This window comes from Diospyros lotus, chromosome 6 (assembly GCF_014633365.1).
Source record: "Diospyros lotus cultivar Yz01 chromosome 6, ASM1463336v1, whole genome shotgun sequence".
NCBI classification, from domain to species: domain Eukaryota; kingdom Viridiplantae; phylum Streptophyta; class Magnoliopsida; order Ericales; family Ebenaceae; genus Diospyros; species Diospyros lotus.
The window spans coordinates 35,219,043-35,232,656 of record NC_068343.1 but is presented as its reverse complement, the minus strand read 5'-3'; the positions used below and the strand labels follow the sequence as shown (position 1 = coordinate 35,232,656).

The following is a 13,614-nucleotide window of genomic DNA, read 5'->3' as shown; positions in this document are numbered from 1 at the left end:
ATGGATGGATGCTTCAATGAATGTGCCATATTATGTTAGTCACTTGTGTTGAACACAAAATCTCATGTGCTGGACAACACCACTTGTCTAACACTTTCCAAATGTGAGTTTAATTCTCATCCAAATGTGTTATATTATCATTATCATTATTATTACTATTATTAGTGAAGAATTTCGGTAGAAACTTGAATGAAAACTACCGTACTTCCATTCATTCAATGGTAATCGAACTTTATACACAAGGAGTCCTAAAAATAGATAACTTTATCTCCTAGATACCAGCCCATCTATCTCCTAAATATTAGCTAACTTATCTCCTAGATATTCTCCTATAAAATAGGGAAAGATTACAACTCAATTTACAGCTAACATGATAATCTACAACCTTTAAATTCTGGAAACCTTCTTCTTCCGTGAGATTATCTTCCAAGACTCCTAATGAATTACAACTTCTTCCAACAATTAGTCTTGAGGGTGAGCCTTGTAGCAATGTTAGGGTTGCTCCTCTAGAGGTTAACTGTTTGAGTTGTGGAAACAACTTCTTTGCAAAATAAAGGTAAGGTTACATATAAAAACGATCCTCCCCCGACCCTTACAAAGATGGAAATCCTATGTGTTGGAGGTTCCCCACCCCTTTTATTATTATTATTATTAACGACACTTTGTAGAGACTTTGTGCCATCTTGGAATCTTGGTTATTCACTTAAACAAATTAGAACCACATTATTAGCTTAAAGAACAAATTGAAAATCAATTAAAATTTTGAAATCTATAAGTTTTTATTAATAAAGTTTTCTTTAATATACATATTGAAACGTTTTTAATCACGCTTGTTTCTTACAATTTAGAATTTGAGTTATTTTTATGTATACATACAAGATATATAATAATTATTGAATATTTTTATGTTTTGTCTTATTTTATTTGAAAACCACCTTCTTGGTGTGTTTTTGCTATGCATAATGTTGGTGTCCCATGTTTATATGAGTGCTTCTTAACCTATTATTTTCTTTGCAAGGGTTTTTAGAGTTATAATTGCTTTTAACATGGATGAATTTTCGTTGTGGAGGCAGTAAGAAGAAAGTCAATTGACTAGTTATTTGTCACAACCCGTTAGGACCCATGATCAGTGCTTAACCCTCAACGAACCAAAGGCCCATTAGGATTAAGCAAGCCTCTAGACATATCATATTATGACAGTAATAGCAATAGCTAATAATTGAACCATAGAATATCCATTCCAAAAATAAATTGAATAATTGTTTGAACAATCCTTCCTGCTTGTAACAATATCATTGCAAACTACTAAGAACATCATACTAACCCCTACAAGAACAGCATGGGATGTACCAGACAGAATGACTAAGCTAATCTAAATTGAATTGGATTTGACTTTCTCAAACCGCTTGTAGCCTAGGGGTTCCACAACCAAACCGTGACCTAAAAATTTAAAAGAATCTGTAATGAGTTGAAACCCAGTGAATAGAACAATATATATTGTGGGGAATGGGACAAGTATACGCACAAGCTTTTATACTTAATGAAATAAATGCAAGAAAAATTATTTTTCGTAATAAAGCCAAAAAAAAAAAAATTTCTTTTTCAAGAATGTTCTTCTTTTCCAAATAAACTATTTCTTTTTGAAATTGATCGAGAAAACAATACTTTCAATTTCGTGGGACTATACTAAGCAGAATGAATGGATATAACAAGTATTAAGGCTTGTGATCTGGAATCTCATTCCCACCGGTACTTCATGAAAACTCAGTCTGTAGGCCTTTTTGGTGATCATCAAAAGATATAGGTTTAATGGATTGAATTGCTTGTTCTGCCATGTTTCTTGTAGTGTTATTGAGTAATATGATGTGGTTGTTTTATATCCTACATGTAACTTTTGTTGATTTGACAAACAAGTCCTTGGGTGATATTAGCAACAAATAACAACTAATTCATCTCCAGCCTGGAAACATCATTCTGTTCTGTCTTTGGAAGTATACTGTATGCATATGTATGTATTTATGTATACCATTCAGAAAGCAATTGATAGATTGGGTGGAACTTCTTGCATTGGCTGTAGACAGAAACTATATAATCCATAAAGCTAAAATCTGTTATAAGTTCAATTCAGAATCCCTCTTGGAACTTATATTCCCATTTAAATTTGGGCCAACCAAAGTGCACATGATCCTTCCAACCGACTTCCTAACATCCTTTGAATGTATCTGCTTCTCATAGGGTGGTGCAGAAAGGGAACAAGGCCTCCTTCAGATATTAACTGAGATGGATGGATTTAAAGTGTCAACCTCACAGGTGTGCATGTGCATTTAGAGAAGCAATCAATCTCATACAGTAATAATTAATTGGAAAAAAGAAAAACTCAGGTTAATTGCTTCTTGGCTTCCTCAGGTACTAGTTATTGGTGCAACAAATAGATTGGATATTCTTGATCCTGCATTGTTGAGAAAAGGTCGTTTTGACAAGATTATACGAGTTGGTTTGCCATCTAAAGATGGTAGATTGGCCATATTAAAGGTATATTGCATTCCTCTGCTTGATCTACAATCTTCTATTTCATTAAATTTGGGTAAATTTCATCATAATTCCCATGGTTTTCATTATAGGTTCATGCTAGAAATAAATTCTTTCATTCAGAGGAAGAGAAAGAGATTTTACTCCAGGAAATTGCAGAGCTTACAGAAGATTTTACAGGGGCAGAGTTGCAGAATATATTGTATATACTGCCCAAATCATGAATGAATCATGAATGTCTTCAACTCTGCACTTGGATAGAACTAATATTTGCTCATCTGAATTACAGGAATGAAGCTGGAATTTTGACTGCCAGGAAGGATTTGGATTACATAGGACGAGATGAGCTTCTCGAAGCCCTGAAAAGGGTAGGCTAGAAGCCTGAGTTTAGACTGAAACCTTTTTACATAAACAAGCATGATACAGCCTTGAACCATTCTCATATTGCTTAAATTGTATTGCAGCAAAAGGGTACCTTTGAAACAGGCCAAGAAGATAGTAAGGAAATCCCAGAGGAGTTAAAGCTTCGGTTGGCATATAGAGAAGCAGCTGTTGCTGTTCTTGCATGCTACTTCCCATCCCCCCACCACCATTTCACTGAGGTGCATTGATTAATTTCCTATTTGTTACTCTTCCCTTGTATATTAGGACCTTGCTCTAATTTTCTTCTTCTTTTTACCTTCTTCAGACACACATTAATTCTATTCAAAGCCAACCAAATATGCGCTTTACAGAAACATCAGGAAGGGTATATAAAAGGAAAGCAGATTATGTGAATTCCATCGTTTGTGCATGTGCTCGTAAGTAGATGCAAAATTTATGCTTACTCAATGATATTGTCTTAAATTTTCTTATATAATGAATTCTCTGAACTCTCGCTCTTCACTTAGGGTCAATTGGCACTAGTTCTTCACATTTTGCTAAAGAAAAGTTGAAGGTGTTTGGTTGCAAATTTTTTTTTCTTTTTTTGAAAAGGAAACTTTCTGGACCCCAAAATACACACACCGCACATGAAAAAAAAAGCTGGAAGACCGAAAGTACAAAAGAATTTTAGCTTTTATTCACTATAATGAAAAACATATGATATATTCTTTTGCATTTTTATATCTCTTTTCATAATATATATTATTCACCTTATTCTAGGAATATTATTAGTGTTTTCTAAATTATTTTATTGCAATAAATTCCTAACAAAAACTAGCTTTTCAGCTAGTGAACAATCTTATCATAGTGTTTCTTTTTTTCACTGCATTTTTAAGCTAGCTTTTCCGCGCTGGGGGGGGGGGGGGGGGGGGTCAAACGGATAATTAATGTTAGGTTTTACTAAGTAGTACATTGGTAGTTTTATCCTAGTCATTGGTATGACAAAAACCATGGGGTTGCTGCCAGTTTAGTTTGCATGGAATAGTGTTATCCCTCCCTGTAATATGTATCACTAGAAACCATCGTTGTGAGAGGAAAGTGTCGGGGGGGGGGGGGGGGGGGGGGGAGTTAGTGTATCTAGATTGTATGTGCATTTGTATTTAATATGCCTATCAAACTGGAGAGACTCCTTTATGATGGCCTTGGGAGTAAAGGATTAGTTTTAATGTGTTCTAAATGAAAATTTCGAAATCATTGTTGTCAAGACCCAAGTCTTGAACATAGGATTTTTTGAGGTAGAAATGAGAAGGAAGAATGGAAGAAAGAAACAGAGAGAGAATATAGAGAAATTAGGGAGAAAAGAGAGAAGAGAATTGAGAGAGAAATGAGAAACTATATTGAATTCTTAGTTGATTCTGGATACAAGTTGGTTAGCTTTATATATAGCTAACCAATCAATAGTTACAGATAAGTTACAGGTTGTAACTGATCCTTTGCAGAAAAATAATCTGCTTCAGCTGGTATACAAGATAAGCCCTACAGCCTGCAGCCTACAAGCTTGACATTTTCCCCTCCCTGGAAAATTTTCTTGTCCTCTGAGCAGCATGGGGAAATTGATTGAGTAGACCAGGAAAATATTCCCAGGTATTATTGTTCGGGTGCGGATGGGACCATTGAACCAATACTTATGTAAGAGGAAGGAAGATTGTTCTTGTAAATCACTCTCTTATCCAAAACTACAGAAGGTTCCACCTTGAAATCCCCATCTGTAGTTAAGAGGAGGTAAAGTAGGACTGGAAGAAGCAGTAGATCCAATGGTTTTCTTCAATAAGGACACATGAAAAACTGGGTGCATATGAGAATCAGGTGGAAGCTGCAAGTGATAAGCAATAGGTCCAACCTTAGCAATGATAGGTAAGAGTCCAAAATACTTGGGACTCAACTTAGAATGAGAAAAAAATTTATGATGAGAGTGTTTGACCCTGAGATACACCAAATCACCACAGCAAACTCCCTTTCACTTCTTTTTCTGTCTGCATACTGCTTCATTTGATTTTGGGCAGTGGCTAGCTCTCATTTAATAAGTTGCAGTAATTCTTGGCGATTTTGTAAATAGTCATCCACTGCTGCTACTGAAGAAGAAGTATCCACAGTGGCAGGTAAGAGAGGAGGGTTAAAAGCAAACAAGGCCTCAAAAGGGGACATTTTCAGTGAGCTGTGGTAACTAGAATTGTACTAAGGCCAACCATTGAGCTAAGACCAACCATCTATGCCAACTCTTTGGTTTCAGGAAGCAAAAACACCTCAGTAAGCCTCCACACATTGATTTTCCCTCTTTGTTTGCCCATCCATTTCAGGATGATAGGCTTAGACATATGTGGCCCAGTCCCCATACTCTTAAACAAATCTTGCCGCAATATACTAGTAAAATTTTTATCTCTGTTAAATAAGATAAGTAAGGGGGTATTAGTGTTTTTATCTTTAAGTAAATGTATGTATTTATATGCTTATGTTGTACACTTGAGAAGTATACAAACAGTTCATTTGTATACATCTAACATGGTATCAGAGCCCAAACCCTAACCTAACCCTAGCCACCGCCGCCGTCAGCCGACGCCATCACTGTCAGTCGCTTCGCCCGCTATCGTCATCATCGCGGGTATCTTCCTCAGCAGCTGGTCATTCAGCTATCGCGACTCTTCTTCTCCAGATCCGGTCATCTTCTTCCGGCCAAGCCCAGATCTCGCCTTCTCCGTCGCCATGCCTGCGCCCTCACTGTCGCTGCACCTGCGTCCTCGCCGTCGCCACGCTCGCGCCCGAGCTCGCCCTCACTGTCGCCGCCTCTGTCCCAGTCATCTCTTCGTTGCCTTCGCCGCGCCTATCCAGATTCGGCCATCCTCAGGCGAACTCCGGTGACCACTTCAGTTTTTGTGCTCCAAATCTGCCCAGATCTGGTATTACTCTAGATTTGTTCTTTCTTCTCCTTGGTCATGTAAGCCAATCTATTCTAGATCTGTCTTCCCTCTCTTTGGTTGTGTAATCAAATCTGCTCCAGATCTGTTGTTCTTTCTACATCATGGATTCATCTCCAGCTCAATCTTCATTCACAAGCCGCTCCACCATGTCCACACCCGTGACTATTCCCCATTTTTCAGGCACACCAGTTATTACAACGGAGAAATTGAACAAACAGAATTATCCTGCTTGGTCATGTGCAGTTGAAATTTGGTTTCTTGGTCATGGCCTTGAGGATTATTTATCGAAGACTATTTCAACTGTTTCTGAGGGGGATCAACCTCTTTGGTGGAAAGTGGATGCCCAGTTATTGAGTTTATTGTGGCAGACCATTGAGCCGACCTTAATTATGATATTTCAACTTCTTCGGGAGTGTAATGCTCTATGGACTCGGGCTCGTGAGTTGTATACTAGTGACATTACTCGTATTTATGATGTGATTGGTGCTTTGTTCAATTTACGACAGACTGATTTGGATATGACCACATATTTGGGTAAGCTTCAAGCTTCTATTACCGACTTTAATGAGTTGATGCCCTTTGATACTGATATCAAGAAACAACAGCAACAACGCGATCAAATGTTTACTATCTTCTGTCTTCATGGAATTCGACCAGAGCTTGACTCAGTTAAGACATAGATCCTCGGCAGTGCCTCTCTTCCCCCTCGTATCTTTGGGAGCACGTGCTTTGTTCACCATCTTGCCCTAGGTCGTGATAAGTTATCTGCTCGTTCCGTCAAATGTGTTTTTCTGGGTTATTCTCGCATTCAAAAGGGGTATCGTTGCTACTCTCCTCAATTAACTCGATATTTTGTTTCAGCGGATGTTACCTTCTTTGAGTCATCTCCTTATTTCCCTTCTTCATCTGCGATCTCCGATTCTGTGTCTGTTGGGTTACCTTTGCCCGTTCCTTCTCTTGACCTCACATCATCTCCATCTCCAACGTCTTCACCATCTCCACCATCCTTTGCCTCTCGTCTTGATCGCTCTAATCTTTAGGTCTATCAACGGCGTCCACATCTCGTGGCCCAACTAGCACCGACTGTTGTCGCTAGTCTGCAGGAGCCGTCTCCTGACTCATCCCCGGTGCCAATTCGTTCTTCCTCCTCTAGTCCGTCGCCTTTGACTTTTGATCTTGACTTGCCTATTGCTCTTCATAAAGGTACTCGCCATCCTATCTCCCATTTTGTTAGCTATGATTATTTATCCCCTGGATATTCTACTTTTGTTTCTTCTTTATCTTCTGTTTCACCTCCTAAATCTGTTCCCGAAGCTCTTTCCCATCCAGGGTGGCGTGCTGCTATGGTCGAAGAAATGTCTGCTTTACATTCCACTGGGACTTGGGACTTAGTACCTCTTCCCAAGGGTAAGTCTACTGTTGGTTTTCGTTGGGTTTACACTGTTAAAGTTGGCCCTGATGGCCGGATTGATCGTCTTAAGGCTCGCCTTGTTGCTAGAGGATACACTCATATTTTTTTGTCTTGATTATGGCGATACATTTTCTCCTGTTGCTAAGATCTCCTCTGTTCGCCTTTTCTTATCCCTTGCTGCTATGTTTCACTGGCCTCTTCATCAATTGGACATCAAAAATTCCTTTCTCCATGGCGATTTACAGGAGGAGGTGTATATGGAGCAACCTCCTGGCTTTGTTGCTCAGGGGGAGTCTGGACTAGTGTGTTGCCTTCGAAAATCTTTATACGGTTTAAAACAATCTCGTCGAGCTTGGTTTGGTTGATTTAGTTCAGTTGTTCTTGAGTTTGGGTTAACTCAGAGTGAAGCTGATCATTCTGTTTTTCATCGTTCTCAGTCTAGCCGTCACATTCTTCTAGTGGTGTATGTTGATGATATAGTACTTACAGGGGATGATGATGTTGGTATCACTGAATTGAAGGCACATCTTCACCAACAGTTTCAGACGAAGGATCTGGGTCCTTTGAGATATTTTTTGGGTATTGAGGTAGCTCGGTCAAAGCAAGGCATCTATATTTCTCAAATGAAGTATGCCTTGGATATGCTAGAAGAGACAGGATTGCTTGGATGTAAACCTACAGATACCCCTATGGATCCAAATATCAAGCTGTTACCTAGACAGGGGGAGCCTCTTTCTGATCATAGGCGCTACCGTCGATTAGTTGGGAAACTTAATTACCTCACAGTCACTCGTCCTGATATTTCATTTGCTGTGAGTATGGTAAGTCAATTCTTGGATTCTCCTTGTGACAGTCACTGGGATGCAATGATCTGCATTCTTCGATATATTAAGGCTACCCCTGGTCGGGGTATATTGTATCAAAATCATGGGCACAGTCAGATTGTGGGATATACGGATGCTGATTGGGCAGGATCACCTAATGACAGGAGATCCACATCTGGATACTGTGTTTTTGTGGGTGGAAACCTAGTCTCTTGGAAAAGTAAGAAGCAAACTGTTGTTACCAGATATAGTGCAGAGGCTGAATACAGGGCAATGGCCGTAACAACATGTGAGTTAGTGTGGTTGAAACAATTAATTGAGGAGTTAGAAGTTACGCAGGTTAAGCCTATGCAATTGGTTTGTGAGAACTAGGCTGCAACATATTGCTTCTAACCCTGTGTTTCATGAGAGAACCAAACATATTGAAATTGATTGCCATTTTGTTAGAGAAAATGTGCTCTTTGGGGATGTAGTTACAACATATGTGGGTTCCAATGATCAACTGCCTGATTTATTCACCAAGTCGCTTAGAGGGTTATATTTGTACCAAGCTGTGCATGCTCAATATGTATGCTTCAGCTTGAAAGGGAGTGTTAAATAAGATAAATAAGGGGGTATTAGTGTATTTATCTTTAAGTAATTGTATGTATTTATATGCTTATGTTGTACACTTGAGAAGTATACAAACAGTTCATTTGTATACATCTAACAATCTCAATCAGACACAATAGAGTGTAGGATTCCATGCAATTTCGCCAATGAATCCATAAAAAGGTCTAGCTACTTCTTGGACAGTAAAAGGATGAGAAAGACTCAAGAAGTAAGCAAATTTTGTGAGTCTATCCACCACCACTAGAATTACATCCTTCCCTTCTGATTTTGGCAGTCCTATGAAGTCCATAGAAAGACATGTCCAAGCCTGCTCAGGAATTCTCAACAGTTGTAACAAACCGGGTGCAGCCACTTCCTCATATTTGCAGTGTTGACAAATGTCACAGGCTAACACATAATCAATCACAATCTGTTTAAGTTTGGGCCAATGAAATAATTGTTTGACCTTATGGTATGTGGATCTTATGCCTGAATGATCCCCTAGGGGTGAACCATGGAGAGATTGTAGTATTTTAGTCCTGAGCTGATCATTATCTCCTATCACACTTCTTTCCCGAAACTGAAGTAATCCATTACTCAGAATATAGCCTGGCTTGCTATTTGGACTGATGGAAAGCTGGGTTAAGAGATCTTGTGCCCAAGCAGTAGACTCATAACTAGCAGTTACTTCTTGCAGCCAGTCTGGAACTACTGAAGTAATGACTGCACTAGAACCATCCTCAAATTTTCTGGACAGTGCATCAGCAGGTAAATTTTCTTTTCCTTGGAGATATTGTATAATATAGTCTAGGCCCAACAACTTCGACGTCCCTTTCTGCTGTAACTGTGTCTGAAGTCGTTGAAAGAGAAATTTAAGGCTCTCATTTCTCCACAGCTACCAAAACTACTATTAATTCCTTATCATAGACACAGAGTCCCAAGTGATTTGGTGCTAAGGCGTGACTTGAGGAAAGATAATGGTTTCCCTTCTTGCATCAAAACCACCCCTGCTCCTTTATCACTTGCATCAGTTTCAAGAATAAAAGGCTCTGTGAAATCTGGCAAAGCCAAAACTGGAATTCCAGTGAAATAACCATTTTTAATTCACGAAAGGCTGCCTCTGCTTGAGAATTCCAGTGAAATCTATCTTTCTTAAGCAGCTCAGTTAAGGGTTTACTTTTAACCCCATAATGCTGAATAAATCGCCTATAGTAACTAGTCAGTCCCAAAAACCCATGTAAAGAGACTTGACTGAAGTTGGTCTAGGCTATTCCACCATAGCTGCCATCTTCTTCTGGTGTGTACTCACACCTTCACCCAAGATAATATGTCACTAATACTCTACATGATTCTTAACAAAAGTGCATTTAGACTTGTTAACATACAGTTGATTGAATCAAAGGACATCAAATGTGTCCTAAGGTGGTCAAGGTGCTGGACAAAAGATTTACTACACACTAGGATATCATCAAAGAACACAAGTATGAAAATTTTCAAATATGGACTGAAGACATGGTTCACAAGGGCTTGGAAAGTGGTGGGAGCATTGGTTAAATCAAAGGGCGTGACTTTAAACTCATAGAGACCTTGGTGGGTCCGAAATGTAATTTTAGGAATGTCTTCAAGTTTCATTCTGATTTGATGATATCCTGCCCTTGATCAAGCTTGGTAAAAATGGCTACTCCCTTTAATTCATCAAGGTCTTCCATAATTTGGTATTGGGAATTTGCCTTCAATGGTAATAGCATTTAATTGACGGTAGTCAATACAAAACCGCCAAGTACCATCTTTCTTTTTGACAATAAGGACCTAGGATACAAATGGGCTACGACTAGGCTGAATGATAGAATTGGTAAGCATTTCTTTGACCAATTTTCAATTTCACTTTTCTGAATTGGAGGGTATCTGTAGGAACGAATATTAATAGGTTCAACATTTGGTTTAAGGGTTATGGCATGGTCAAATGGTTGTGTGGTGGTAAGGTTTTAGGCTCTAAAAATAAGTCTTCAAATTGAATCAAAAGTAAATGTAAAGAGTGAATTTTGTACCTCTGGTGAAGTTTGGATCATATTGCTTTATGCTGCCTCTGGTGTCCATTGCTCCAGATAGTCAGCCTCATTTAACTCTTCTGTCTCCACAGCATATATGGGAAACATTTGAGCCAATGGAGTCATTTTAGTCTTGAAAAATTTCTGTAATTTTTTTCCAGAAATCAGTTTGCAGGCCTCCCATATCCAGGCTGCCTATTAGAGTCAATCTCTTCCCGTCCTTCTCAAAAGTAACCTCCAGCTTGTTAAAGTCAAATATTATTGGGCTGACTGTTCTCATCTAGTCCACTCCCAAAACTATATCACAACCACCCAACTTCAATAATTGCATATCAGTAATAAATTCTTGTCCTAGCATCTCCCAACAAAAATCAACACATTTAGATTTGCTATGTGTCTTACTTCCATTTGCCACAGTAACTGATCAGAGAAATGTGCTCTTCAATTTGCAATGTAAATCCTTAGCAGTATTTTCATCAAGAAAGCTATGAGTACTGCCACCATCAATCAACACCATTAATTTTCTACTTCTTGCTTTCCTTTCAACCTTTATGATCTTATTAGTAGAACATCATTTTAAGGCATGTAATGAAATTTCTCCATCCTCATCTTCAAGTAAATTTTTATCAGCCACTTCAATTTCTTCAGTAATTTCCTTCTCTTCATTTCTGCCCTCTAGTTGCAGCACTTGTCTCTTACACTGATGCCCCAGAATATATTTTTCTCCTCATTTATAACACAGTCCAGATTGTCTCCTCTGTTCTAAACTGGAAGCTTTTGCTGCCTTAGGTTGATAAGGATTTGAGGAAGTTTGACCTTGAGAAATCTTCTGAAAAGATTTTGTCTTATTCATTTCAGAATTAACATTTCTGGTAAAGGTTGAAGTTTGGTTACTGCTAGGCCCAATTCCCTTAAACAGAACTCTCTGTTTCTTGAATAGAGCTTCCATGGACAATTCCTATAATTTTGGCTTTTCTGCCCTCTGCTTAACTGTTACAGGTTGCAGCATCTTAACTGTCGGCCTCAATTCATCATTTAGGCCACTAATAAAGCTAGATACGAAATAAGCTTCAGATAAGGTAGGGTTGGTAATGACCATTAAAGACTTTAACTCCTCAAATTTTGTCTAATATTCAAGCACCGATCCAACCTGCTTCAATTTATTAAATTCCTCTATTACATCAGTCATATTCTTATCCCCAAACTTTCACAGAATTCCTCAAAATCTTTCCGTATGCATTCAACCCTAAGTCTTTTCCAGCCTTGATACCAGGCATCAGAAGTATCATTTAGATAAGCTGAAGCCAAATTGACTCTCTGAAATTCTGGTATGTTATAAAATTGAAAGAACTTTTGGCATCTCCTTATCCACCACCTAGTGTTTTTGCCATCAAACGGGAATTTCTAATTTTGGCATAGGGACATTGTTACGTGAACTATGGTTTTATTGAATGAATACCTTCCTTAATTTTATTCAAACCATCGGAATATACAATATATAGAGAAGGATCGTTAAGATCCCATTATTCTAGGATATACAAGAAGAGGAAATGATATACAAGAATAGGAAACTACAGAAAAAAGGAACAGAAAATTGACCTAAATCAATCCCTCTAAATCTGGATTTATTCTAGGATTCTAACATTATGAACATATGGATTATTAGTGAAATTATTCTCTAACCTCCTATCAACCATCCAATTTGTTGAATTCTCTCTCTCATAGATGTTTTCAATCTCTGACATATGCAATTTAGATGGTCTAGGATTACCATTACCTTCCAGAATCGGGTCAGCATTCTCCTTTGGTGGAAAGTCCACTGGCAAGCTGATTTGCAGAACTTTTGAGAACATCTGTAGGAAGCCATTGAGTCTTTTAGCCGGTCCGTCCATCGAAGCATCCAACTTGTTCTCCAATGATTGGATGCCTTCTTGATGCTTATTTGTTCCAACTCCCAAGGCTTCCATTCGAGTCTGCAGATTATTCACCAAGGAATTAACTTGGTTAACCTGCGCCTCCAATTGCTTCATGCAAGTTCCATTTCCCATGGTTTCCTATCCAATCAATCCAAGCTATTTAGCTAGCAGTCCAAGAATTGACTGCTCTGATACTAGAATTGTCAAGACCTAGGTCTTGAACCTAGGGTTTTTTGAGGTAGAAACAAGAAGGAAGAATGGAAGAAAAAAAGGGAGAGAGAATAGAGAGAAATTAGGGAGAAAACAGAGAAGAGAATTGAGAGAAAAATGAGAAACTGTATTGAATTCTTAGTTGATTCTCAATACAAGTTGGTTAGCTTTACATATTGCTAACCAATCAACAGTTACAAATCAGTTACAGGTTGTAACCGATCCTTTGCAGGATAATAATCTGCTACACAAGATAAGCCCTACAGCCTACAGCCTACGAGCTTGACAATTGTGAGTGACAAAATAGAACTAAGTATGTTAAATTATTGGGATGGTAGAGGTTTTTTCAACATGGGAGAAGATATTGGCTGGAATAGTGCCTTGAACTAGTGACATATTATACATTAACTTATGCCTGGCTTACTTGAACAGGAAATTATATGTTAGATTGACTTTTCAAATCAAAATTACCCTGGGTCTTGTCATAGAATTTTTTTAACAGTGAAAAAGAAATGATATTTGGTTACTGGTTTTGACGAGGGCAATAATGTTTATTTACTGGTTTAGTGAAGGGAATATTTTCATTTCCTTAAATGATTATCAAGAAAAAAATTTATTCTGCATGAAGTAAGGAAACTTTAAAAAGGAAACATCATTTCTTTTAATGCCTAAATTGTTTTAAGCATGGTCGGGGGAGAATTTGATCATTTTATTGTTCCAAAGCTTTTTGTTTTATGGAACTTCATC

The 13,614-nt window shown here is 38.2% G+C and overlaps 1 protein-coding gene across 1 annotated transcript in view; it reads left to right on the top strand.

The window, feature by feature from the left end:
* The window catches only part of LOC127803431 (probable inactive ATP-dependent zinc metalloprotease FTSHI 4, chloroplastic), a 120,338-nt gene that overhangs the window by 79,392 nt on the left and 27,332 nt on the right, over nucleotides 1–13,614 (top strand). Inside the window, exons 6-11 of the mRNA XM_052339646.1 lie at nucleotides 2,236–2,310; nucleotides 2,407–2,532; nucleotides 2,622–2,731; nucleotides 2,819–2,897; nucleotides 2,994–3,131; nucleotides 3,218–3,329. Of these exons, the coding sequence (XP_052195606.1) occupies nucleotides 2,236–2,310; nucleotides 2,407–2,532; nucleotides 2,622–2,731; nucleotides 2,819–2,897; nucleotides 2,994–3,131; nucleotides 3,218–3,329 (640 nt within the window). The remainder of the gene's footprint in view (nucleotides 1–2,235; nucleotides 2,311–2,406; nucleotides 2,533–2,621; nucleotides 2,732–2,818; nucleotides 2,898–2,993; nucleotides 3,132–3,217; nucleotides 3,330–13,614) is intronic.